Raw genomic sequence first — 26,124 nt, 5'->3', positions numbered from 1 at the left:
GGAAATGACGATCTATGATATTCAAAGTACAAGGTGAGTCCCAAAAGTGGCTCATCTCTATAACTTTTTTATTTTTTCAGATAAACCCACGGTTATTAAGGGTAAGAATTCGAACTAGGCGTCGTGTTGTGTTGACAATTTTAAATGTTAATAAAATTGCTAAAAAAATGTTGTAAAGGAGAGCGTAATTCAGGCGTTGTTGGTTGCAATAACATTCAAAACCGGTGATTAAAACTATGCTCGCTACCCCGTAGTTGAATTTATCTAAAAAGTTTTTTTAAGTGGAATAATAAAGTATAATACAAGTTAGACCTCCTGAAGATATCACAATATTTATTTTTTTATTTTTATTTTTAGAATTTTCACAAATTATACTTCCTAACACTTTTAGAATAACTAAATAATACATTTTTCGTATTCTCGCTATTTAAACCCGTGTTATGTGTAAGTACTACTACGATATTCTTTCCGATGGTGGCAGCACCGGTGGAGAATGTACTAAGCCTATTCGCCACTACCAACCAACCAACCCAGTAGCGAGATATTGATCGGAAGTGATCGAGGACTATAATTAATCGTTTATATACTTACAATTCGTTATATCAGCACTGAGTTCTCTGGTAGTACAGCGATATCCTCGACCTTCCAATGTGGGCACCAAAACGCCTAAAGCTAATTCGGAATCTTTGGGGGCGTAAGCAACCATCACGTCATGTGTTTTGCCATCGTTATCTTCAACTGTACTGAATCGGTCCTTCATATAGACTTGAAAAGCCAAGCCGTATTGGTTGATTAGGACAATGAATGTGGTGAGAATGAGAACGATGATGATGGAGCAGAGTACCATTTCCTTCAGCGGGAATGGATTGGGATTGATGTAATTTAGAACTCTGCCTGAAATTGAACAAGATAATTAAATAATTAGTATTATACAGGGTGGTTAGGTTAGGTTGTAAAAAGTTCGTATAAATGTATGTCCTAAAATGCTTAGTTTCGGAGATACAGGGTGTAGAAGTTTCATTTTTATTTCGATTTTTTTCAAATAATTTCTGAAATAAAATCATAATCGTGTTTCTGTGGTCGCAATATACTCGTAACATCATTAAAAATATTTGCACTTATTTAAGACTAGCCCTATATATCAGTATATAGAATATAATTAGGTATTCCTGATTGAAACTTTAAAAGTTGATAATTTGCTATAACGGTTTCTACCAAATCTCTAGAGTTACTAAAAGCATAATTTAGTAAGCAATTTATTTTCACAAACACTCACTCTTCTCATCTAGAACAACATCCCTGAAGATAGATGTGCCCGGCTTCTCAATCTGGCACCTGTACACACCATAGTCATCTTTTCGCACTTTAGGGATCACTAAGTACGTCCCGTACGTTTGTCCGTCCTCCCTGAAACAGAAAATGAAAATAAAAATTCACAATATAAACCAGCCTGGCCTTAAATTGTTGGTTTGTACAGGGTGTCCCATTTTCGTGTGTTTTATGGGGTTTCTCGTTTATGGGTAGTAATACAAATAGATGCGGTTTTCACATCACACTACTTTTTGAATTTGAAGGTGATACATACAGATTTGTTCTAGACTCATTGTTTTCTGAAATATAGGGCGAATTTGAAAATTTTGCATTTTCGATCCCCATTATCGCTGGCCATTATACTGTTCGACCATTTCCAATCCATCTTCCGGGGAAATTATTTGATTGTTTAAATTACATTATATTTATATTTTATTGCATTTGATTTTCCGTATTCAATGTTTTACCCCACGTCATTGTTAAGTTTGAAAGCTTATCAATATTGTAACATTGAATAAATTAAATATTTAAAAAAAACAGAGCCGGACTTGAAATTAGTTTAAATAAATTGTGTTCAAATTTCCGAAACAAAGAACTCGGACAAACAAAGAACGAAACAAACTGCTCAGGAAACCAAGTTCTTTTAAAACCGCAAATAAAAAATGCAGGTCAGTATTTAAAAAAAAATAAGTTGGCCTCTGTATCTCGCAAATTATCAGCTAATTTAAAAATATAAAAATTCTGTCAGATAGCCCTAACAAAGTGGCTATGAGAATGTGCAATTGGTTTTTTTTTATTTTCTCAAAAATAACGACAGGAAAAAATGAAATTAATTTTCAGAAAAAAAGACGTTTTTTCCAAAAAGTCAGCGATCCTTGAAATTTTTAAAACTTTTTTGATGGCATCTTTTTAACACCCTGTAGGTGCAGCAGCTGTAGTAGCTATTGCTATAAATCCGTTTTCGCCTATGTCGCCTTGATTATTTACACATAAAACTTTCTGCCTGCGAAGCATTTTTCCGAGACGTTCGTTTTAAAGCAGCGTATCTCCAATACAGAGATAATGTGATTAAAAAAATGCTCACAAAAGATGAGGCTACAATGTGATTTGATTTAACAATAGCTGCACAAGTGCTGCACCCTACAGGGTGATACAAAGTTCGGGCAAAAAACTTCGTCTTATTGCTGTGCCCTGTATATGCTCAAAATAAATTCGGAATAAAAATTTCTGACGTAGAATCCGTTAAGGAGTTAATTTACAATTAAAAAAAAATCATCAAAATCTAATGAGTGGTTCGCGAGAAATCCAACTTTGAAATTGGGAGTAGGTAGTCTATAGTGGCCGGTTTTTTTTGCCGATGAGTTTATTACGGTTACCGAGATGCCAATGCTTGTACCCCGAATTTGTAGCACCCTGTATTTAGCATACGTAGTCCTTTAAAAAACCTATTTACCACTTTGTAAGGGTACGTTTAAGTTGGAGCTGCGATAAACGATAAAAGCAGTGAATTAGCGCTGCTCTTATCGTTGCTCAACTGCTAACCGTGTCTCGACGCGTTGCTCCAATATAAACACCTACATATAAATTAATATAATAATATTCGTTTCTTCGCTACTACCGCTGCTCTTATCGTTTATCGCGGCTCCAACATAAACGCACCCTAAGACCCTAAGAGCACCCTATATTTGGTCAGTTCAAAATTTGCATGTGATTGAGGAAGTGTAGTACTTATTACTTATTTACAGTACGATTACAAACAAAGTGTAGTTAAGTTCTATAAGTAAGATTCACGGAGCTCAAAGTACGTACTCGTATATGCGCGTTCTCCCCGTAACAGAAAACGTGACTGAAAATACATAATAAACGAAGTTGGCGTATCGGCCGATCCGTCACGAGAGTCGAGCAGTACCGCGAGTGGCGATCCGGTCCGCCGCAAAAGTACCGGAAATAATGGCGGAGGGGTCGCCCGATCACGGGCGGCTTTGTCTCGCAGAGTCGCCCCGGATAATTAGCCGTAATTGGTGTCGAAGAGCGGTATACGCGCTCGCTCTTAAGCCGCGGCGGTACCGGGGAGAGAAAAAACGAGGGGCATACGACACCGGTCCGACCGGTGTGTGTATGTGTCTTTAAATGACAGTGGCAGTGGAAAAGGATCTTTTGTACAAAGCCAGTATATGATGCAGGATTTCCTTTGGAATTATTCAATCTGAACTAGTGATGGGAAAAATCGATTAATTTCAATAATCGAGTACTCGAGTTTCAAGCGATTGCAATAACCGAGTGATCGCTCGAGCGAAATATCGCTCGTATTTAGAAGTACGGGTTTTCGTCCGTCATTGTTAAGTACTCGTTAACGCCAAGCGTCAAGCAGTAAGTTACGTGCGCAGGACACATATCCTTTCGGTAATGAATAGCAAGTAGCAAGCGACGAGCGGTTCGCTTGATCGCTTGATTTAGTTTATTTCAATCATTGTCGATGTAGGTCGTAAAATGTTGTCCCTCGGATACGTAACGGATAGATATACCTATATACGGCGTCGTATAAATTTGCTACCTGCAATATATGTAGAAAATTCACTCGGCTTTTTATCGAGTATGTCACATTAAAATCGGATTTCAATTTATTTTATTCTAGGATCGCTTGCGTTCGTCGCTCGTTCATAATCGAGCGATGTTGGTTATTTCAATAATACTCGAAGCGAATTTTCGCTAGAGTTATCCCATCACTAATCTTAACCCTATAGAACAACTTTAAGAAACACCTCACTGTAGTATTGAGCAACAAAAAGGATTGGAAGAGAGAAACGTTTTCTCAGCATGTAAAAGACCAGACTATACCGTAGTATAATGATGCTTCCAAAACCATAGCAGAGCACCTACCCTAGCATCCTTCAGTCAGAAATCTACGTTTTCGAAAGACGCGTACAATTTATCTTAGATAGGAACTATCGAAAACGAAGAAATAGCCATCTTGTCCGATAGTCAAGTAGCACTAAAAGCGATCAATTTAGTAACCATCAGTTCGAAGTTGGTCAAAGAATGCCTAGAGAAGCTGGACAAATTAGGCAAAGAAAATAAAGTCCTCCTACTCTGGGTGCCCGCTCACTGAAAGGTACGCGCACACTGACCAGCGCCGCACTCGCCGCACGTGCTCACGATTCGCACTTTTTTTTCTTGTCGCGCACACTGAGCCGTACCGAACGCGCCGCACGCGCCGCATTATTCGGTATTTTGTTTCTTTTTGCCCCTACCACACCCGTATTTGCCAATCGAATTTCATCAGTCACTTCCAGAGTCCTGTCTGCGGTGATAAGCGTGTTTTTTTTAATATTTCTCGACAGTGAATGACAACGAACAAGAAATAATTATAAGCTTCTTGCTAACAGAAGAAGAAGAAATCACGAGAAAGAATCGAAAGTTATAGGTTCACAATATTTGCAAAAATCCACATTATTTCTATATTTAATTGAGGATGAACTAAAAATTTTTCAATATGAGCCATGAAAAATTTGCGAACTTCTTTAGCATATTGAATTTCTAAATCTCTTCTTCGGCTACCTTCGTAGAGTGGAAGGAAAGGACCAAGGCGACAAAAAGAAAACACGACTTTGAGACAAAAACAAGACAAACTTGTCACAAAAGATGGATACTTCTGAGAAGACAAACTTGAGACAAATTGTCCACACCGCAATGACAAAAATACAACAAAGTCAAAAGTTTAGTTGTTGCGAATGAGTTTTATTAACCGTGTGTGATTTCACTGGTCTCCTACTGTTGGCAGCACACGCCATCCACACTGCGCCGACAACTTGTCGCAAAATATACGAACAAAACATAGACACTTTGATCTTTACCGATGGATTGAAAAGTCTCCGAATTTTGAAACAAAACAAAAAGTAGTTTAGGACATTTATTTATAAAAACTTTTTTACTTATTTTTATCTGCAGAATATGCTGCCAAAGTTTCCGGAATACAGTTCGAACCACCCTGTATACAGGGTTGTATGTCCTGGAATGCGTAGTTTCGGAGATGCAGGTTTCATTTTTATTTCGATTTTTTTCAAATAATTTCTGAAGTCACGTCAATATTTGGATGAAAATTGGTGTCTGGGAGTTTTTTGACGTGAGAAATTTGATTTTGATTGGATTTGATGACACCTATATGTGTTTTAACTGTTTTGAAGAGTAATAACTTTTTGTCCGTACCTGTATAAAACTACTGAGTGAAAAAATATACATTTCTGTGACTTTCTACGTACTTAAAATGTCTCTTGGTAAAAATCGCTACGATCAACCGTTCTCATGATATTTAGAATGGAAATAGTCAATACATGTCATTATTCACAAAAAATAAACATGTTGAGTAGATAGTTATTTGACTGAAATTATAAATTTGGAAAATTTTTATTTATTTAAATTAATAATTAACTTTTCTGCGAAAAAATGATGATAAAGAACTTTTGGCTCAAAAATATCAAATTTATGGTTTCAGTCTAATAACTATTTAGTCAAAATGTTTGATTTATGTAGATGATGACAGGTATTTATAATTTCGATTCTAAATATCTGGCGAATCATTACTTGTAGCGATTTTTACCAAGAGGCTTTTTTACGTAAAAACCGTCGTAAATGTATATTTTTTTACTCAGTAGTTTTATACAGGTACGGACGAAAAGTTACTACTCTTCAAACCAATTAAAAATATGTAGGTGGCGCCCTCTACAAGTAGGAGTCATATTGACATCAAAATCAAATTTTTCATGTCAAAAAAAAACCAGACACCAATTTTTATTCGAATATTGACGTTACTTCATAAATTATTTGAAAAAAATCGAAATCAAAATTAAACTTCTACACCCTGTATCTCCGAAACAAAGCATTTTAGGACAAACATTTATATGAACTTTTTTACTTATTTTTATCTGCAGAATATGCTGCCTAAGTTTCCAGAATACAGTTCGGACCACCCTGTATATAGCTGCATTTTATTAAGTATTTCTTTAGATTAAATGTCTCATTAGATAGTCAGTCCCAGGATTCCGGGATTATAGGTTCTTATCCCGGGATTTCAAAACGGAATCCCGATCTCGAAAATGGAAAACCCTAATCAAGTTATATCAAGTGGACATTTGGTCTGTTGTAAAAAAGGGTTACTCATCGCTGATCTAGATGTCCATTTAAGCATACCACTTGACTAGTCATGTATTAACTACAATCCTCAAATATATATAATAAAAAACGCACATATGGTTTCGTGTTTTGTGCACTTCCGCAACCAGACGGTCGTACTTTGACGCCACTGGTCACCCGTGAGAACTGTCGCCGTTCTCATTGTCTCCGTTTTTGCTTTTTTTCTTCATTCCCGTTGTCTTTAATGTCGTCGAAGAAGACGATGTCGAAGACGGCAATTAGAGCTCAAGTGGAACGTCTGGTACTGTACGGGTCTCTCTCTCTCTCTCTCTCTCTCTCTCTCTCTCTCTCTCTCTCTCTCTCTCTCTCTTTTCAGTCCTTCAGTCCTTCATCCTATTGTTTATCGCTCCCTTTTAGTGTCCAAGTTTCAGAGCCATACATATCTATGAAGAAAATAATGGAGGTCGCAATGCACAGTTTAGTGTTTTGTGTAATTGCTATAGCTTTCCATATTTTAGTCAGCTTTGTTGTTGCATTTCTCCCCATTGCCACTCTGCGCCTGATTTCAGCATTGCATCCTCCAGAGTTTGTTATCATGAAACCTAAGTAATTGAACTGGCCACGGTTCGGACATCAGGCTGGTGTTGAAAAGGCGGTCCACGATGATCGTCTTGGGTTTTCGTTTGATTAGTTCCAAGTATATGGTTTGGAACTTCCAAACCATATTCTTCACTAATAGAGTACAGTGCAGCCATGACTTCCTGCAACTCTTCTTTGGTGGCGGCTAATCACGATATCATCACTTCAGTTTTTTTAGCAGATAAACGTCATACATAAACCGTTGACCATCTATTTTATATAGTCATTTTAACAGAACGTCAAAGGTTCATAATAGATGTATCTGCTAAAAAATGTATTTTTGAACCGTTGCACTTAGTTTTTTCTTTTTCTTTTGCTTTTGACGACGGGAGGAAATATACCTCTTGAAACGTTAAGCATTTTTTGTAAAATACCACTGACAAATTGGTCTTCGTTGGAACAACACAGTGGTGTTTACAAAAATTTACTTTTTCATTTTGCAGATTTTCTTCTAGTGGCGAAATTAGAGTCTATTTAATAATCAGAAATATTACATACCTATCTATGAAAATAAGTTCAATTAACTTTTTTTTCTTTTAAAACATACATGCAGGTAAAATATTAATGGAATCAACCTTATAGTTTTCTCCCATATCACGATTAAAATTATATTAGATAGACCCATGACTAGGAAGATTACTTTGTTTATCGGAATGGGCTTACATCATCTCTCAAACGTCCCATCAAATCAGGTAATTTTCTTGTGTGTATTATTCGGTCTTGATGAAATCCTTGCCTGTATCATTGCACAATTACATCATAATAAAGTGATCTTTTTCTAAATGCTTGTTAAATTAAATATGGAGTATAAATAATTTTTATTCTTTTTTAGAGGGTTAATTTTTGCAAATCTTGATATATCGCCACTAAAATTGAACACTTAAAATGTTAATGACTTTAAAGTGATTAAAATTTATTAATTTTTATTTAGTTCTATCAGAACGTATTTGTGTGTAAATAGACGATCTGTGTGTTTTAATCTAGTACGTTTGAAGCTTGACTTCAAAATATAAATCTTAGTTCAATAAATCACATTTCCCACGAACAAAATATGAACATCCTTCAAAGAGGACAATTTAAAATGACATCCTGCATTTTATTCATATTTATACCGGGTGCGTCTCAAAAGTTGCTCACTCCTATAACATTTTTTTCCGGTTTGGTTTGGTTTCACCGGAAATGACTGAAAACAACTGAATATATCCAATCAATCCTAATTTATATTATATACTAACATACCAAATCTCGTTACATCATATATTATTTTTGAAGTGGCATCGCAGAGGGGTTAATTAAAAAAAAATCAATATAACCCAATTTTTAACGTACGTACCAGCAATCAAACCGTTCTTTGAAATATGTGCTAAAGCAGTTCTTTTGTAGATTATTCAGTTAGCGGTCTAAATAAATAATTATTACGACATAAAAGCAACTTAAGTTCTAGTTTAGAATGTCAAAAATAATCTTCAATTTTCTTAATAAGTAGCTTATGAAATAATGATCTAATTCAGTTAACAAATCCTTACCTGATTACTTTCTTTTGATTAAATCTATCGGAAAGTTCAACAAGTGTGCCGTTTTCGAGTTTCTTATACCATATGGCTTCACTATTTTGATCTGGAAGATCTACCACACCTGAAAATTTAATAAAAATTTAGCAACTTAATGGTACCTTATATATTTAAGTTAGAGTATTTTTATTCTTTTTTGTTATCTTGTTATATTTTTTAATTCCTTTTCTATAATAATATAGAAAAAACGGTTATCTACTTAATGTCAAGCTATTCTAATTAACCGGAGCTTACTTAAAGGATGAATGTTTATAATTTTAGAATATATTTGAAGAAATGAAAAAACAGAAGTTTTTAAGCAAAATTGCATTTAAAGGAAGAATTTTTAAAATTAGTATTAGTTAATAGTTAAAACAAGTAATGTCATTTTTTTAACTAAAACTAACTTATCTAAAAGTTGTTTTAATAATGATTGGAGATTAAGTTCTAAATAGACTGCCATATTTAAAAAATCATATAAGTGTATTAAAAAAAATCTAAAAATATATAATAATTATATTCTTTGATATATTTGAATTTTTATAGGCATTGAAAGTTACGTCATTTTATTAATTAAAAATACTCTCTTTTGAATAGCTAGCTACTAAATTATATAATTAGAAAGTAGGGGATATTTTGGTTAGAATCAAACTCGGAACCAAATATCATCAAGAAATTCTAAGAAAGAGTTAAAAAATACTACTAACCAGCGAATGCTTCACAGAAGAGTCTCACGTTTTCTCCAACATAAGCCTGCTTGTTTTGTGAAACGTAGGTCATTTGAAGTTGGTCAGGGATTTGATCTGAAAAAAAATAATGGCATTAGTACTTCGGTTAGTCAATCAAAAAGGTTACTAATACATTTAATTTATATTATTTTACATTTTACATCATTGATAGACCAGGGTACAATATTATTCTAGAATAATATTTCAAATGTAAAATAACTTTACTAAAATTACTACTAACATAATCTGAAAGAATTAAATATAATGAAAAATTTTGATAACACATTCTACATTTAATTGAACTACAATGAACTGAACGTCTAAACATTCCTATTTCATTTCTATATTCCAATATTCGATATAAACCAATATATTTTATCGTTTGAATTATCTATTTTAAATTTGGGGTTTTGCATAGAAATTTTTAAATAGAATTTTTGTTGGACTGGTCACGTTACCAGAATATCTAAGAAGATTTTTAATAATCGCTGGACTTGCTAGACCGAAATGTAGAGTGGCGATCGTGTAGCCAGAAAATAAGCAGAAATATTAGAAGACTAGTAGTTAGTACTAGATTAGTCAAATATAAAAGGTATAATCAGCACCAGCTAGAGACGAAAAGTACCAAATTAATAAAACGGGAGCAGACTAAATCCAAATATGGATTGATTGCTAGCTACGATGATAATAACGACTTCGGTTTTTAGTAATAACTAGCGTGTACCCGCGACTTCGTTCGCGTCGAATTAATTATTTGTAATGGTGATGATAAAGCAAAACAAGAATTTTCATTAACATACAAACTGGATAAAATTTTCTCACATTTATGTCAGCATGAGAAAAAATAATATGGCGATAATATTATATAACTTGGTGTGTAATATTTGAGGGGTAGTTTCATCTCGTTGGAATTTGACTTTCGAAAAATCCTTTTGCCAAAAATAAGATTTTTACGTCAAGCAGTTTAAGCAGAATCGTGGTTAATCAATTACCCAACTTTTTGGAACACCCTGTATGATTTTTTAAAAAAAATTCAAAATATGTAAAAAAAAACAAAATAAATTATGCGTGTCCAAGCGTTTTCCCGAAAAACTAACCGTTTTTTTAATAACAAATATTGTAATATTTGAGGGACGTTTTCACCCTCTTGGAATTTGAGATTCGAGAAACCCCTCATTGTCGAACCTCTACACCCCAAAGTCAATACGTTTGCCAAAAATCAGCTTTAAACGTCAAGCAGTTTAAGCAGAATCGTGATTACTCAGTGGTCATATTTTATGACAACCTGTATTCAATTTTCTTAATAAGTAGCTTATGAAATAATGATCTAATTCAGTTAACAAATCCTTACCTGATTACTTTCTTTTGATTAAATCTATCGGAAAGTTCAACAAGTGTGCCGTTTTCGAGTTTCTTATACCATATGGCTTCACTATTTTGATCTGGAAGATCTACCACACCTGAAAATTTAATAAAAAATTAGCAACTTAATGGTACCTTATATATTTAAGTTAGAGTATATTTAAGTTAGAGTATTTTTATTCTTTTTTGTTACCTTGTTATATTTTTTAATTCCTTTTCTATAATAATATAGAAAAAACGGTTATCTACTTAATGTCAAGCTATTTTAATTAACCAGAGCTTACTTAAAGAATGAATGTTTATAATTTTAGAATATATTTGAAAAAATGAAAAAATAACAGAAGTTTTTAGGCAAAATTGCATTTAAAGGAAGAATTTTTAAAATTAGTACTTAATAGTTAAAACAAGTAATGTAATTCTTTTAACTAAAACTAACCTATCTAAAAGTTGTTTTAATAATGATTGGAGATTAAGTTCTAAATAGATTGCCATAATATTTAAAAAATCATATAAGTGTATTAAAAAATCTAAAAATATATAATAATTATATTCTTTGATATATTTGAATTTTTATTGGCATTGAAAGTTACGTCATTTTATTAATTAAAAATCCTCTTTTGAATAGCTAGCTACTAAATTATGTAATTAGAAAGTAGGGGATATTTTGGTTAGAACCAAACTCGGAACCAAATATCATCAAGAAATTCTGAAAGTTTCTGAGTTAAAAAATACTACTAACCAGCGAATGCTTCACAGAACAGTCTCACGTTTTCTCCAACATAAGCCTGCTTGTTTTGTGAAACGTAGGTCATTTGAAGTTGGTCAGGGATTTGATCTGAAAAAAAATAATGGCATTAGTACTTCGGTTAGTCAATCAAAAAGGTTACTGATACATTTAATTTATATTATTTTACATTCTACATCATTGATAGACCAGGGTACAATATTATTCTAGAATAATATTTCAAATGTAAAATAACTTTACTAAAATTACTACTAACATAATCTGAAAGAATTAAATATATTGCAAAATTTTCATAACGCATTCTACATTTAATTGAACTACAATGAACTGAACGTCTAAACATTCCTATTTCATTTCTATATTCCAATATTCGATATAAACCAATATATTTTATCGTTTGAATTATCTATTTTAAATTTGGGGTTTTGCATAGAAATTTTCAAATAGAATTTTTGTTGGACTGGCCACGTTACCAGAATATCTAAGAAGATTTTTAATAAAGGCTGGACTAGCCGAAATCTAGAGTGGCGATCGTGTAGCAAGAAGAGAAGCAGAAATATTAGAAGACTAGTAGTTAGTACTAGATTAGTCAAACATAAAAAATATAATCAGCACCAGCTAGAGACGAAAAGTACAAAATTAATAAAACGGGAGCAGACTAAATCCAAATATGGATTGATTGCTAGCTACGATGATAATAACGACTTAGGTTCTCAGTATTAACTAGCGTGTACCCGCGACTTCGTTCGCGTCGAATTAATTATTTGTAATGGTGATGATAAAGCAAAGCAAGAATTTCCATTAACATACAAACTGGATAAAATTTTCTCACATTTATGTCAACATGAGAAAAAATAATATGGCGATAATATTATATAACTTGGTGTGTAATATTTGAGGGGTAGTTTCATCTCGTTGGAATTTGACTTTCGAAAAATCCTTTTGCCAAAAAGATTTTTACGTCAAGCAGTTTAAGCAGAATCGTGGTTAATCAATTACCCAACTTTTTGGAACACCCTGTATGATTTTTTAAAAAAAATTCAAAATATGCAAAAAAAAACAAAATAAATTATGCGTGTCCAAGCGTTTTCCCGAAAAACTAACCGTTTTTTAATAACAAATATTGTAATATTTGAGGGGCGTTTTCACCCTCTTGGAATTTGAGATTCGAGAAACCCCTCCTTGTCGAACCTCTACACCCCACAGTCAATACGTTTGCCAAAAATCAGCTTTAAACGTCAAGCAGTTTAAGCAGAATCGTGATTACTCAGTGGTCATATTTTATGAAACAACCTGTATAAATTTTTAAAAAATCTTAAAATATGTAAAACAACACAATAAACTATACGTGTTTAAGAGTTTTTCTGAAAAACTCACCGGTTTTTAAATAAAAGTATTCTAATATTTGTCCAAAAATCAGCTTTTTACGTCAAGCGCTTTAAGAGGATCGTGATTAATCAATGAGCAGATTTTTCAAAACACCCTGTATACATTTTTAAAAAATCTTAAAATATGTAAAAAACAAAATAAAATACACGTGTTTAACCGTTTTTCGGAAACTTGACCGTTTTTTAAATAAAAAATATTGTAATATTTGGGGGGTGGCTTCACCCTCTTGGAACTAGAATTTCGAAAAATTCCTTCTTATCGAACCTCTACACCCTAGAATCAACCTGTATGCCAAAATTGAGCTTCTTACGTAGAGTGGTTTGAGCAGGATCGTGATTAATCAGTGAGTCACTTAAGGATTTTATATATTATAGATATACAAAATTACAGTAGAAGCTTGGAACCTTTGATGTTACAACAGCAAGAAAAAACACTAATTTATTCTACTTTACTTTTAACACTGGACACGCGTTTCGCTAACCATAACCATGTTCACATTATCAGCAGATGATTAAAACTAGTAGGTAGGTACTGGGTACTGATTAAACTTAATGTGTTTATTTCTTTAAAGTTTGGTGCCCTCTAGTGGACAAACGAAGCACTTTTGTATAGAGGGAAACTGTGTTCAAATGAACTTATTTTGATTCCAAAAATACGCAATAGTTCTATGTCCACGGAATATTGGGACATCCTGTAGGTGAGGGAGGCTACACCATAATTGAAAATGGTTGAATGAGCTGAAAATGATGATGATGATATAGAATAAAATAGTAATATTCGATTACTGAGTCTGTATAGAAAATTTTAGATATTTATTGTCCCTAATATCGACTGTAATCCACGAAGATACTGCGATACTTTTACGCGAAATCAAGAGCCCCAACTATTTCCCAATTTTTCTTATTATTAATTATTACCTCCTAATTTCTTTAAGCTGTGTGTGATTTTTCTTGCAAAAGAGAAATCGCTTGGTACCACTATTATTACGCTCACCGGTCGTGGGCTGAAAGGTCGATTTCCATAAAATCTATCTCAAATTTCGACTTAGGTGGACAAGACGGGGTACTGGTACGCCTTCGTACCGATCGGATTGATCCCATTAAAAAGCGGAGCCTACGGTTCCGCAGCCACGCTGTCTTTGCCCGCCAGAAAAATGACGGACTGGTGCACGCCGGGTGATTGTATGGTAATGAAATGGAGCGTGTCCCACGCGACGACGGCGAACGTACGAGAAAATATATGTCCACCTATGCGGACGAAAACGACGGAAATAGGTGGGCCGAACGTGTGACATATCGATATTTTTCGATAGTTTAGATCATGTACGAGGGTAGACTCAAAAGTTTCCGACATCGTCATGTTCAGGGTCCGGCAATAGTGCGTCTGGCATCTGTAGCTCCTAGAATAAAAAACTTGAGAATTTTGTTTAAGTATAAACCTAAAGTATGTATGAGGATGTATTTCCGGAAAATATTTTAACTTCTATAGGGTGGCTCAAAAAGTGTGAGTGGATCTGGATGATTTTTTTTTAATGGAACACCCTGTATATTATTGCATTTTTGGCTTCCTTTCACATCACTTTACATAATCCTAAGATACGAGTAAATCTATTTCGATAGTTTCAGAGATATTAAAAAATAAATCAAAAATATATTTTTTCAACACTTCTTAAAAAAAAATATTAAAAATACAAGAACTGTTCTGAAATCAAAACTATATTAGATATTTACTTTAGAGGGTCTGCTCTTACTTTGCTATAAATATGGTAATCGTAAATCATACAGGATGTTCAATATTTTACGCCAAACTTTCAAAAATATAAAATAATTTTTGTTCGTTTTTTTAAATGGAAGACCCTGTATATTCTTTTTTTATTTGATAGAGAATTAAAAAATGAACATTTTTTGTATTTAAAGTATTTCAACAATTTTAATAGTTTTCCGGATACACGCAGTATTATTTCATATGGCGCTTTCAATGGTAAAATACGAGAGAAAAATCACTGGGTGGCTTTGATAAAAATTTACTGTGGAAAATGCCGTATGAAATACAAAACCGGGAATATCTGCGAAATTGTTAAAAAATTTGAAATACTCTAAATGCAAAAAATGTTCATTTTTTAATTCTCCATCTATTGAAAAAATAATATACAGGGTGTTCCATTAAAAAAAAACAAAGAAAAATTATTTTATATTTTAGAAAGTTTGGCGTAGAATTTTGAACATCCTATATGATTTACGATTTCCATATTTATAGCAAAGTAAGTACAGACCATCTAAAGTAAATATATAATATAGTTTTGATTTCAGGACAGTTCTTGTATTATTAATAATTTTTTTAAGAAAGGCTAAAAAATATATAATTTTTATTTATTTATTAATATCTCTGAAATTATCGAAATATATTTACTCATGTCTTAGGATTATGTAAAGTGATCTAACAGGAAGCCAAAAATGCAATAATATACAGGGTGTTCCATTAAAAAAAAATCATGCCGATCCACTCTCACTTTCTTGAGCCACCCTATAGAAGTTAAAATATTTTCCTGAAATACATTCTAGTACATACTTTAGGTTTGCACTTAAACAAAATTTCCAAGTTTTTTGCAAGTATAAAATTTAATGCATGAATGATATTTTTACTTAAAATAAATAATATTTTTATTTAAATCATTTTAATGACTTACGTCATTTGATTTTAAGTCATATTATTTCGAAAGCTAACTTAAGACATAAAGTTAAGTCATTTTCAAAATGAATTCTGACTTGTCTTTATTCGGAAATTTAAAAAAAAAATCTATTACGCTGTACAGTGTATCCCATTTTGGTTGAAATCATAGGGTATCTCCCTTATTAGTGAAGATAGAAGGGTTCGGTTTGCACAAACCTGTCCCACTTTTTCGTCAAACGGAAGATGCTGCAAACAAAATTTTCATAGCCCTCTTAGTTTCTGAGCTGCAGGGTCTTTTCGAAAATTTTGCGAGAAGGCGAAAACTGCTTATTGTAGAACTTTTTACGTGGAATACAGTGGCGTAGTCTGTTTTTCTACCAAAAAAATATTTTTGAAAATATGAACTAAAGTTATGTTTTTTCAAATGAAACACCCTGTATATTTATAAATCATATGATCTGTCTTGCTATGAGCTTCTCAAAAATATATATCACTCTGTATTTATTTTTACTATTTACTGCAATATTTAAAATATATCATTTTCTTATTAGTAGGCCGTGATAAATAACAAAAAATCAAAATGGTATTTACTATCATACATATATTAAAATTAATTTGGGATTGATATATTTTACTTTTGAAATAGCTGTTACCACTGAAACTGTGAATATATTTTTCTTTTTTTTTATAACGGAATGGGTTTGCAGATATCTAAAAGCTTGAATTATTAAAGCATTTTTCAGGTGTTCGACATTGTTGTAGCTTGTAGTGCCCACGATATATTTCGTATTTCAAAAATCCCCAAAATCAGAAATCGAGAACGGCGAAATCCGGGAATCGAGGAGGCTGTCAATAGGTGTTCATTGGTTCCAATTCATTGATTTGAAAAATAATAATTTAACAGTATTCTAGTATTTTCATAGTTATGAGGGGGAATGTTCCCCATCTTGCTGAAAGTATATTTCACGTAAATTGGTCATATTTGGACATACTTGTTATTGTTACGTCTGTTTGATCAGGACAGCATTATTTTAAATTTTCGCTTTTAGTATTTTTGTATCTCACATAACTCAAAAACGAATTCGTATAAACCATTCAAAATGGGCATTTTTTTTTCATTTTAAGGTATTTTTTAAGGTGAGTTTCAAATATTTTTTTTTAAATAAAATGGGAAAAACTTATTCATAATTTTTAAAATTTACATGGGATTTCCTATGTCCAGGTCGGCGATGCAACACACGATATGCTAAAAATAGTACATGACTTTTTGTTGCTGTTGAGGCTATACCCTCCCTCCTTCAGAACACACGAGCCGCCACTGCTTACTGCAATCCTAGACTCAACTTTTACGTTAGATTATCATCGATAAAAATTTATCTACATGCACGATAAAATTATACCCGCTGATTCATTTAATATGCAATTTGTCACATAACTATGTATGAAGAAATACTATGTACTAAGAGAAATACAGCTATACATTATTTAAATAGTAAAAATGCGTTGTTTAAATAGGCGCAACGAAACCATTGGAGCTCATTATATAGTTTGATTTTCTTAGTAACAACATAACAAGTCGTTACGTATCTGGGTTTTCTTTGGTATTATTCCATTTTTCAAATTGTAAATATTTTCTAGAATAGATAATTTAATAACTTGCGATATTTACAGTGCATAACGTGTAGGTTGGTAGAATTTAAAATAGAAATGTTAATTTAAAAGAGTAGCAATAAGAATACAAATATAGATCATATAACATAATATACCTATAACATATAAAATATATAATGATCATAGTACAGACTTAGGCACTATGAAATTAGGTGACCACCTTACGGAGAAACAATGTTAAACACTTGTAGCAATTCTATATATTCGGTCATAAACTGCTTATCTTAATAAATAATAAATTAAGTTAAATCAAAGAAGATTTGAGTAAGTACTTATAGAAGTAACTCAATCATATTCAAATCTAGAATGCCACTCTATCTAAAGAAGAAATCATTCGACCAATGTGTACTACCAGTCATGACCTATGCATGCGAAACCTGGACACTTAAAACGGACATCATAAGGAAACGGCAGATCCCACAACATTCAATGGAACGAAATGTGCTGGGAATAAGCAAGAGACCTAACCGTAAAAGAATAAATTGGATACGACAAAAGACCCAGGTAATAGATGTCATCCACAGAGTTAAATTCCTAAATGACAATAGGCAGGACACCTGGCAAGAAGAACGGACAATAGATGAACCACAAAAATTACAGCATGGTACCGAGGAATTAAGAGACCTAGAAGAAGACCGAACCTGAAATGGGACCACGATATTTGGAAATTAGCGGAGATAACTTGAGCCCGCATAGCGAACAATAGACAATAATGGGCCCAGCTACAAAGAGAGTATGTGAGGGAGGCTACACTATAATTGGAAATGGTTGAATAAGCTGAAAATGATGATGATAGTGATGATGAAATTAAAGAATATTAAATTTCCTTAATTTTGACGCAAACTTTTATAAACAGCTGTTTCTTAAACATTCTCAACTTTCTTCCATTGAACGAGTTTTTAACAACCACTCTTTGTATATATATTATTTTTATATATATAATACTTTGTATAGTATTTTATGAATAAAAATTAGCTTTAGCCTATATAAGTTGCACTGTAGTATAATTGGACCACTGACTGTGGGCTTAGATGTATACACATCATGTAATGAACTGGTGCGGCGGGAGATACTGGGTGCTAATTCTGATTGATTTCAAATAAAGAAAATATGGAGCAATATGGATAGGGTTGCCAACCGTCCTCTATTCCAGAGGACAGTCCTCTTTTCTATCACGTATTGAAAAAGTCCTCTTTACACAACAAACTCAAAATCTAAAAAATATGCCACTATCGCCCTACAACGCTTAAAAAAAATGTTATATATTGTGAAAAGAAATTTTAATATTTATGTACAAGAAATAAATATTTGTAGAAGCGATAAACATGTTTAACTTTTTTTGATTACTTTTTGTTAGCTTACGTTTTCAAATAAAAAGTTTTGTGGAAAATCGTTTGTTTTATTTTAAAAAGTTTTGAGTATTTTAAAATCTTTGAAAAAGTAAGCCCATCAACCGCAACGTTTACATATTACAACATATATTTACAACTTTTGTGTAAATTCTTGACAACATTCGGGCTAGCTTTCAAAAAATCTTTGGCAACCCTACATGAATCTCCCAGAGAGATCTGATTGGTACACATAGTCGGGCTAAGAACAAGACAGAATTTGAACTGTTCAGTAGAACAGGAATAAATTTAACGGAGCCAGGCGAGATAACAACATTTGATATATCCAGGGGAAAACATTATAAGCTCCATTTTACTAATTTTAGAGGAGAGCACCGGACGGCTAGTGGTTATGAGGTTCTTTCCAGGTATTCTATTGTCCTGCAGAGTCATACATATTGTAGGGTCAGTTATACCTACTATAATATTGTAAAATCCTAAAATTAAGAAATTAGCAGTTATCAAGTTATTCCCCTGGACCGTTCAATTAATATTTTAGGAACTTCTTTTTACCAACATGTAAAATACCATACAAATCGGTAGCTTTGAAGAGTCTAGCTAAATATGCTTTTGAAGGATGTTGTATCTACTTCTCCACCTACTATTCTATTTTAATATGATAATGGATTTAAGGCAAAGCATTGCAATTTTGTTACAGTTCTATGCCAATCAAGACCAGTGGTATTGTTGTGTCAATCTCTGGGTTGCACTTTCTCTTTGACCCACTCATTTGATTTATTTTCATTTTTGAAAAATGGAATTAGGTGGGATACCTGACTAGGATATTGCCTCGAGATAACTTCCCTCGAGTTTGTTTATTTGCCGTTATTTCGCGTATCTCAATACTCAAATAATTTCATTAATTAAGGGTGGATTACAATTTTCAGAGCATATTTTTCTTTGTTTTTAATAATTTTTGATTTTTTAGTCCCGGTTAAAATTCCAGCGTTCTTGCAGATATTTTCGAAAATCCACTGCCTTGCAGTTGAGTTATTTCAATGCTCAGTCTTCATTTTTTGCTGTTACACTATCTTCTTTTCTAGACAATATCGTTATATTTGAAGAATACACCGAAATCTATACGAAGATATATTATTTGACTATTTGAAATTGTGTGCACTATGTGAGCATATTTGAAGTGAAACTTCTTACTTTCATCTGTCTATCTATCTGTCTGTCTGAGCACTCCATTCGGGTACCTCTAGTTGGGTTCCAATCGACCCATAATTAAGAAAAATCCTGATAATTTCGTCCATTTAGAGGCTAGGTTCGAAACGTCGGCGTCGAGGGCGTTATCCTGTAGCCTGTCCCCAATTATGCCGAAATCGACCCACATTTTTCTTCAATATCAAATCGTTATTTCCACCCTGGTGAAGATGTAAATGAAATGTCGTATCCAACTTTGCAGGGTGGGACCGTGTGCACCGTTGCTCAGGTAGCCTACCCATCAAATTTAGTCGCAATCGGACGACATCAACTTTTGACGTTTCTTATGTCAAAATTAACTGTCACAGTGACACGTGTCGTACACGGTCAAGTTGGCCTTGGTTCAATCTATCGACATACCAAATTTCATTTAAATCATTCATTGATGATGGGATTTCGTAGTGGACGAAACGCCATCAACAAGTCACCAAACCACCGTACATTGTACGGTGGCCAAACTATCATGAAAAAATGGGGCTCTTCGGAAATCACTATTTTAGAGCTAGTCTTTCTTTATCAAATAATGTTCAGTGTTGGTCTAGTTGAGTTGATACATTTTAAAAGACTTAGATACTTGTGTGAATGAGTCTAAAACAAAAACCTAATACAAAATAAAAAAGAAATATTTATATCAATTAATAAAAAAAGATGGCAGATTTGTTTACATTTTATGTTCAACGATATAAAAGATTGATTGACAAGTTAACTATATACCAGCCTTAAAGAATTCTGTAAAAAAAACTAATAAATTATATATCGAGCACCTGTTGTACCATTACAAAATGTAAATGAATTCCGCTAATATACTTATTACTACTGTAGATTTACGCTGTTTATGTGACAATATTATGTATTTACGCCGAATTCCATCAATAAGTATTTTCTAAGATTTTTATTTATAGGAAACAAAGCAATGCCACTAAATCTGTGAGAATTTTCGCGGAAATGGAAACAGCGCTGGCCAACTGACCGCACACCTGGCCGAATACAACGTTGTCACAATGTAAACTTTATTTTGGTTTCAAAGAAAATTACGAAAATTACTGTAGAGGGAAAAATAAAAGGAGAGAAAATTACAAAATTTTAATTAAGGAATCATTTTTTTTAAAGGAATTATTTTTTTGGTAAATTATAAATTTTTATCAGCAACTTAAAAAAAACAGCTGTTTATTATTTGATATTAATTTTATATATGTCAAATTAAGCAAATTGTTAATGATATTAAACTGTTAACGACATTTTCTCGATTGGATCTTCCTGTCAGGCGTCAATATAATACTATATAATATATACCGTATTATCGAAAAAACAAACCGGCGTCAAAGAGGGCTGGGGAATGGCAATCTATAATAATTTTGGCGAAGTCAATCTCTAAACGTCATTTACTGATTGAAAAAAAACTAATACTAATTATATAAAGATTAAAAAAGGACATAACGTTTCCAGACACAAATCTATTTAAACATAAATTTTACTCAATATAAAAATAACTACAATCTTTTTAAGACCAACTGCCAGGAAGCGCCATTAAAAAATGAAGAAGAGTACGGGCCTAGCAAACGACGTCTAGCGCTTGACCTCGCCAAAATTATCATCGATTATCATTCCCCAGTCGTCTTTGAAGACGTTTTTTTTTCGATCGTATGGTATTATTGTGCATATAAAATATGGAAAATTGAAAAAAATATAGTGAAATATTATGATCTAAAAAATGGCAACTGAAAAGTCCAGAACGATTTATTTGTCATTACAATTAATACTTTAACATAAGTAGGTTAGTCCCTCATAAAGACACCTGTATTACATTTACGTTATAGTACATTTTGAAGTAGAAAAGCTTTGAAGAGGAGGTCACAATCATTTCCTGGAGTTACTTAAAGAAAACGTAAATTATCCCAAATGAATAAAATCACTGTAAGATATAATAAGAGAAGCATGGAAGAAGCAAAAGGAAAAATCGGAAAAAATCAACAAAAAGTCGATAGAGTAAAGGTAAAATAGCAGAGTTTTATGTAATATATGATATACATATGTACTATATGATTTTTATACTACTTATTTATAATCATAAAATAATTCAAAGAATTTCTTTAGAAATGAATTAGAAACAATCAAAAACATAATTACAAGAAATATTTCTATTTACTGTGGTAATAGCAAAAACATTTTAAAAAGAACATGTTCAATGAAAATTTCCATTCGAAACTTTGCAAGATATAAAAGTAACAATAACCAGCAATGCACATTTCCTAGAAGTATAAAGGCGAGTGACATGCAGGAGACAAAACATATACAGGACCTAAATAGATTAGCGAGAAAAATTTGAAGAGGTGGTTGCTTTTTGAAAAATGAATGAGGTTTGAAATAAAACTGTTTTGTCAAACATCCGCAAGTGGGATTGTGCTGCAAGAACTTTTGCATTAGTTTTCCTTAAAAAAAATCAAAACCGACATTGATACTTCAATACTTGACTTAGGGTTGTCATCTTTAAAGATTAAAAATAGAGGACAAGAGAGTAAAGAAGCACCTCAAGCGAAACATTTTCTGACATCTCGTTCAAAAGTTGTGAAGAATTTACCCGAAAGTTATGTCAACGTTGGTCTTTCTTACTTTCTTAAAAATATTATACTAAAAACTTGTTGAAATAAAACAAACGATTTTCTACAAAATCGTTTGTTTTATTTCATTTTTAATTCAAAACATAAGCTCACTGTAAGTAAACATAAAAAAGCTAAACATGCATGGCTTCCACATATTATATTATATTTTTGTACATAAATATTTTACTTCTGTGCGAACGAGTGTGAGTAGCGAAAGACACGTTTTTGCCCCAAATTAACAATTTTATTAAGCACTTATAGCGTAAAAAAAGAGGACTTTTCGAATACGCGAGATAAAAGAGGACACGATCAAAACCAGGACTGTCCCCTATAAATAAAATACAATAAAAAGAATAAAGGACGGTTGGCAACTCTAACTTGGTTGGCTAAAACATATCAGGGGTTTGAATAAAAACAGTCTCCCTTCTTATGGCATTCCCTTCACTGGCGTTCTACTTCGATTTATGTATATCAATTTTTCCTAGTTTCCCCTTTTTTGGATTTATTGCTTGAAACAGGCCCAATCCACTGTAATACCGCTATTAACTTGATGTCGTTGGACTAAACCTACGCATCTATGGTCTTCCTTTAGGTCTGTTATACATATAAATGTAGGGTCTCCAGGTAAGTATTATACCCTTCTCTCCATCTCGGTCTTGTTTTCTTTCTTTTTACGTCTGTCACTTTAGTGGTTTGCCTAATCCGTTCTCTGTAGTAAAGCTGAACAAATTAGGCAAAGAAAACAAAGTCCTCCTACCGTCGGTGCCAGCACTGCTAGCCCACCAAAGGATAGAAAGTAATGAAAAAGCAAACAATCTAGCTAGAAAAGGAGCGAACACCCTACTAACTGGACCAAAACCGTTCTGTTTCCCAAGTGGAAACCAACTTAAAGCGGAACTCAAGAACCTAGAATGGGAATTCTCCAACGGTCTAAGACACTCGAATAAATTTCCTAGGATTTCCGATCGAGAAAAATTAAAATTAACTTAATTGAAACAAGAACAATCTTCGGATAATCACGGGGTTTTTAACAGGACAGTGTCCCTTCAAAGAACGCCTCAGTAGATTGAACCTAAGAGACAACGGCGAATGAAGATTTTGTGGTGAAAATGGAAAAACACCAGATGTGATGGAAAACTAACCTCTTAAAAACGATAAAATCATCTCAGATACTGGCTTTTACCAAAGCCCTGAGACTGTATAATGAATTCTAATTAAAAAAAGGGAGACATAATAAATTTATATAAGGTCGCAGTTAATCCCCCCCCCCTTTCCATATTCATTATATTCCATATAATCTCCATCTACAATCTGTTCGCTGATTTTATGGTGTCAAAGATATTCCCAACATAGGTACACCTTTCCAACGCTCCTTGCGTGATTCTGTTTTGTTTAAATATTTATGAGTTAAGGTGGATTCTCAGTATACCTTCCATATCAGCTCCCTTCCGTTTCCCTTCCGTTTAAATAAATTAGTATATCATGAAAATGAATAGGACAATGCACACTATCCGTTCCGTTTCCCTTCCGTTCCATATCCTTTCCTTCCATACATTTTTTTGGCGGATGGACTGAAGCGTTGTCAAGTTCTTACTTTTGTACCAGCTACTTACATTTGTACCAGCTCTGTTAACATTTTGCTGATATTTATTTATTCATTCATCTCTTAAAATCTCTTTAAATAGATTACCTTTTTCAAAAGATACAAATTTTTAAAATAAAACTTTCGTAATGACATAAATTGTACAATAAAAAGTACGGAACTGATACGGAAAGGAAGCTTACGTACAACGTCAATATAATAAAAAATACGGAACGGATATGGAATGGAAACGGAAGGTATAGTGAGAATCAATCTTTATTATCACATTTCCCATATGTCAAATACCTTTCTTTTGTGATGCATTGCGATGTTTTTATTTTATATTTTAACTTCCGTAAATTATGTTTTTTTTTATTAATTTCTAATATTTTTATCAACATTTTTCTTATTTCCTTTATTCCATTTCCTCTGCTAATAATGGTAATTATTTTTGGTTAGAAATTTAATTGTTTTTTCTTTTTTTTAAGATTTAAAAGTAAAAAATTGCCTTTTTTTGGTCCTGGTCCCCTACTTTCGATTTTATAAACTAATTACCGTCTAACGGAAATATTGATCAATAAGCCCAATATGGACTGGAGTAGTGAAGTTATATTATTTTAAGTTACTGGCAACGCCGTTGCGATGCGATTTTGCTTAATTTATTTCAAAATGAGTAACCGAGGAGGGAATCTATGAGCACTGAATCGGGCGCGTAGTACGGCCATGGCACCGTTCCACGCAAAATAACTCTTGTTTTATTTGCGGTACGTGTTGCATTCACCTTGTCATCAGACGAAATGCCAACTATGTGACATGTTTTAATCATATAGGGCGACAAAGACTAGAGAGTGACTTCAAAATCAGAATACCATAAGGTGAAGAAGAGATGAATTGCATAAAACGCGGTTTATGATTATTTCTTATAGCAATACCACAGCCCATTCATAACAAGCCTACGATCTTAACTACGATTTGTATGGAACTTTGGGTACCTACTTAGATATTCGCTTATCTTATATTATACTACCTTCCGTATCCGCTACTTTCCGTCTCCTTTCCGTTTACGTAAAATATTATATCATGTAAATACTCGTAAATAGGAAAACGCACACTATCGTTCCGTTTCCGAAGCGTTTCCGTACCGTTTCTATGGTTACGTTTAATAGGGTGAATATATTCTATTCACTGCCTCTATTCAATTTCCTATATACTTCCGTTCCATATCCGTTCAGTATACGTATGTTAGTAACGCAAGTTAGTAACGTTCTGTATACATCCGACGTACAAAGTTTTATTCTCTCACTAAACCTTCCATCCATTCCATATCCATGCTTTTCCGTATTTTTTATTTAGGACGCTATACGTAAGCTTCCGTTCCATACTTTTTATTGTACGATTTATTATATTACAAAAGTTTTATTTTAAAAATTTGAATCTCTTGAAAAAGGTAATAGATTTAATTAAGAGTTAAAAGAATAAATAAATATCAGCAAACTTTTAACAGAGCTGGTACAAATGTAAGAACATGACAACACTGTTTCCCATACGCTTCAGTCCGTCCGCCAAAAAAACATATGGCAGGAAAGGATATGGAACGGAAGGGAAACGGAACGGATAGTGTGCATTGTCCTATCCATTTACATTCATACAATATTTTATGTAAACGGAAGGGAGCTGATACGGAAGGTATAGTAAGAATCAACCTTAATTTGACTCTATTCACAGTTCCTATACACTTCCGTTCCATATCCGTAACCACAGAAACGGTACGTAAACAGAACGGATAGTGTGCATTGTCCTGCTGATTTACAGGATATAATATTTTACGTAAACGGAAAGGAAACGGAAATTAGCGGATACGAAACGTATAATGAGAATCAAGCTTTATACGTCCAATGTCTTTTGTCAAATGAAAAATATTTTGTGTTTTCGGCCCATTCTGTGCTTTTGTATTGTCATTTTTCAGTGCCAAGCATTTATTTACTGAATCTTCTTTGAAATTTCTTGAATCTTACCCTTTATGACCACAACTGACCATAACTTTGTTCCATTACAAAACTTGGTTAAAATAGAATACATATTGAAGAATTAAATATTTTTTTAAGATAAAATACTTCATATCTAAATCAGGATAATTTTAATCATGGATTTAA

The 26,124-nt window shown here is 32.9% G+C and overlaps 1 protein-coding gene across 1 annotated transcript in view; it reads right to left on the bottom strand.

The window, feature by feature from the left end:
• The window catches only part of LOC115886300, a 159,912-nt gene that overhangs the window by 1,455 nt on the left and 132,333 nt on the right, over nucleotides 1-26,124 (bottom strand). The window contains exons 3-6 of the mRNA XM_030905392.1: nucleotides 11,460-11,555; nucleotides 10,710-10,818; nucleotides 1,277-1,407; nucleotides 592-894 (exon numbers count right to left, since the gene is read on the bottom strand). Of these exons, the coding sequence (XP_030761252.1) occupies nucleotides 592-894; nucleotides 1,277-1,407; nucleotides 10,710-10,818; nucleotides 11,460-11,555 (639 nt within the window). The remainder of the gene's footprint in view (nucleotides 1-591; nucleotides 895-1,276; nucleotides 1,408-10,709; nucleotides 10,819-11,459; nucleotides 11,556-26,124) is intronic.

Source organism: Sitophilus oryzae, unplaced genomic scaffold (assembly GCF_002938485.1).
Source record: "Sitophilus oryzae breed Bouriz unplaced genomic scaffold, Soryzae_2.0 scaffold_482_pilon_pilon, whole genome shotgun sequence".
NCBI lineage: Eukaryota > Metazoa > Arthropoda > Insecta > Coleoptera > Curculionidae > Sitophilus > Sitophilus oryzae.
The sequence above is the reverse complement of the archived record's forward strand: the minus strand, read 5'-3'. Positions and strand labels throughout refer to the sequence as shown.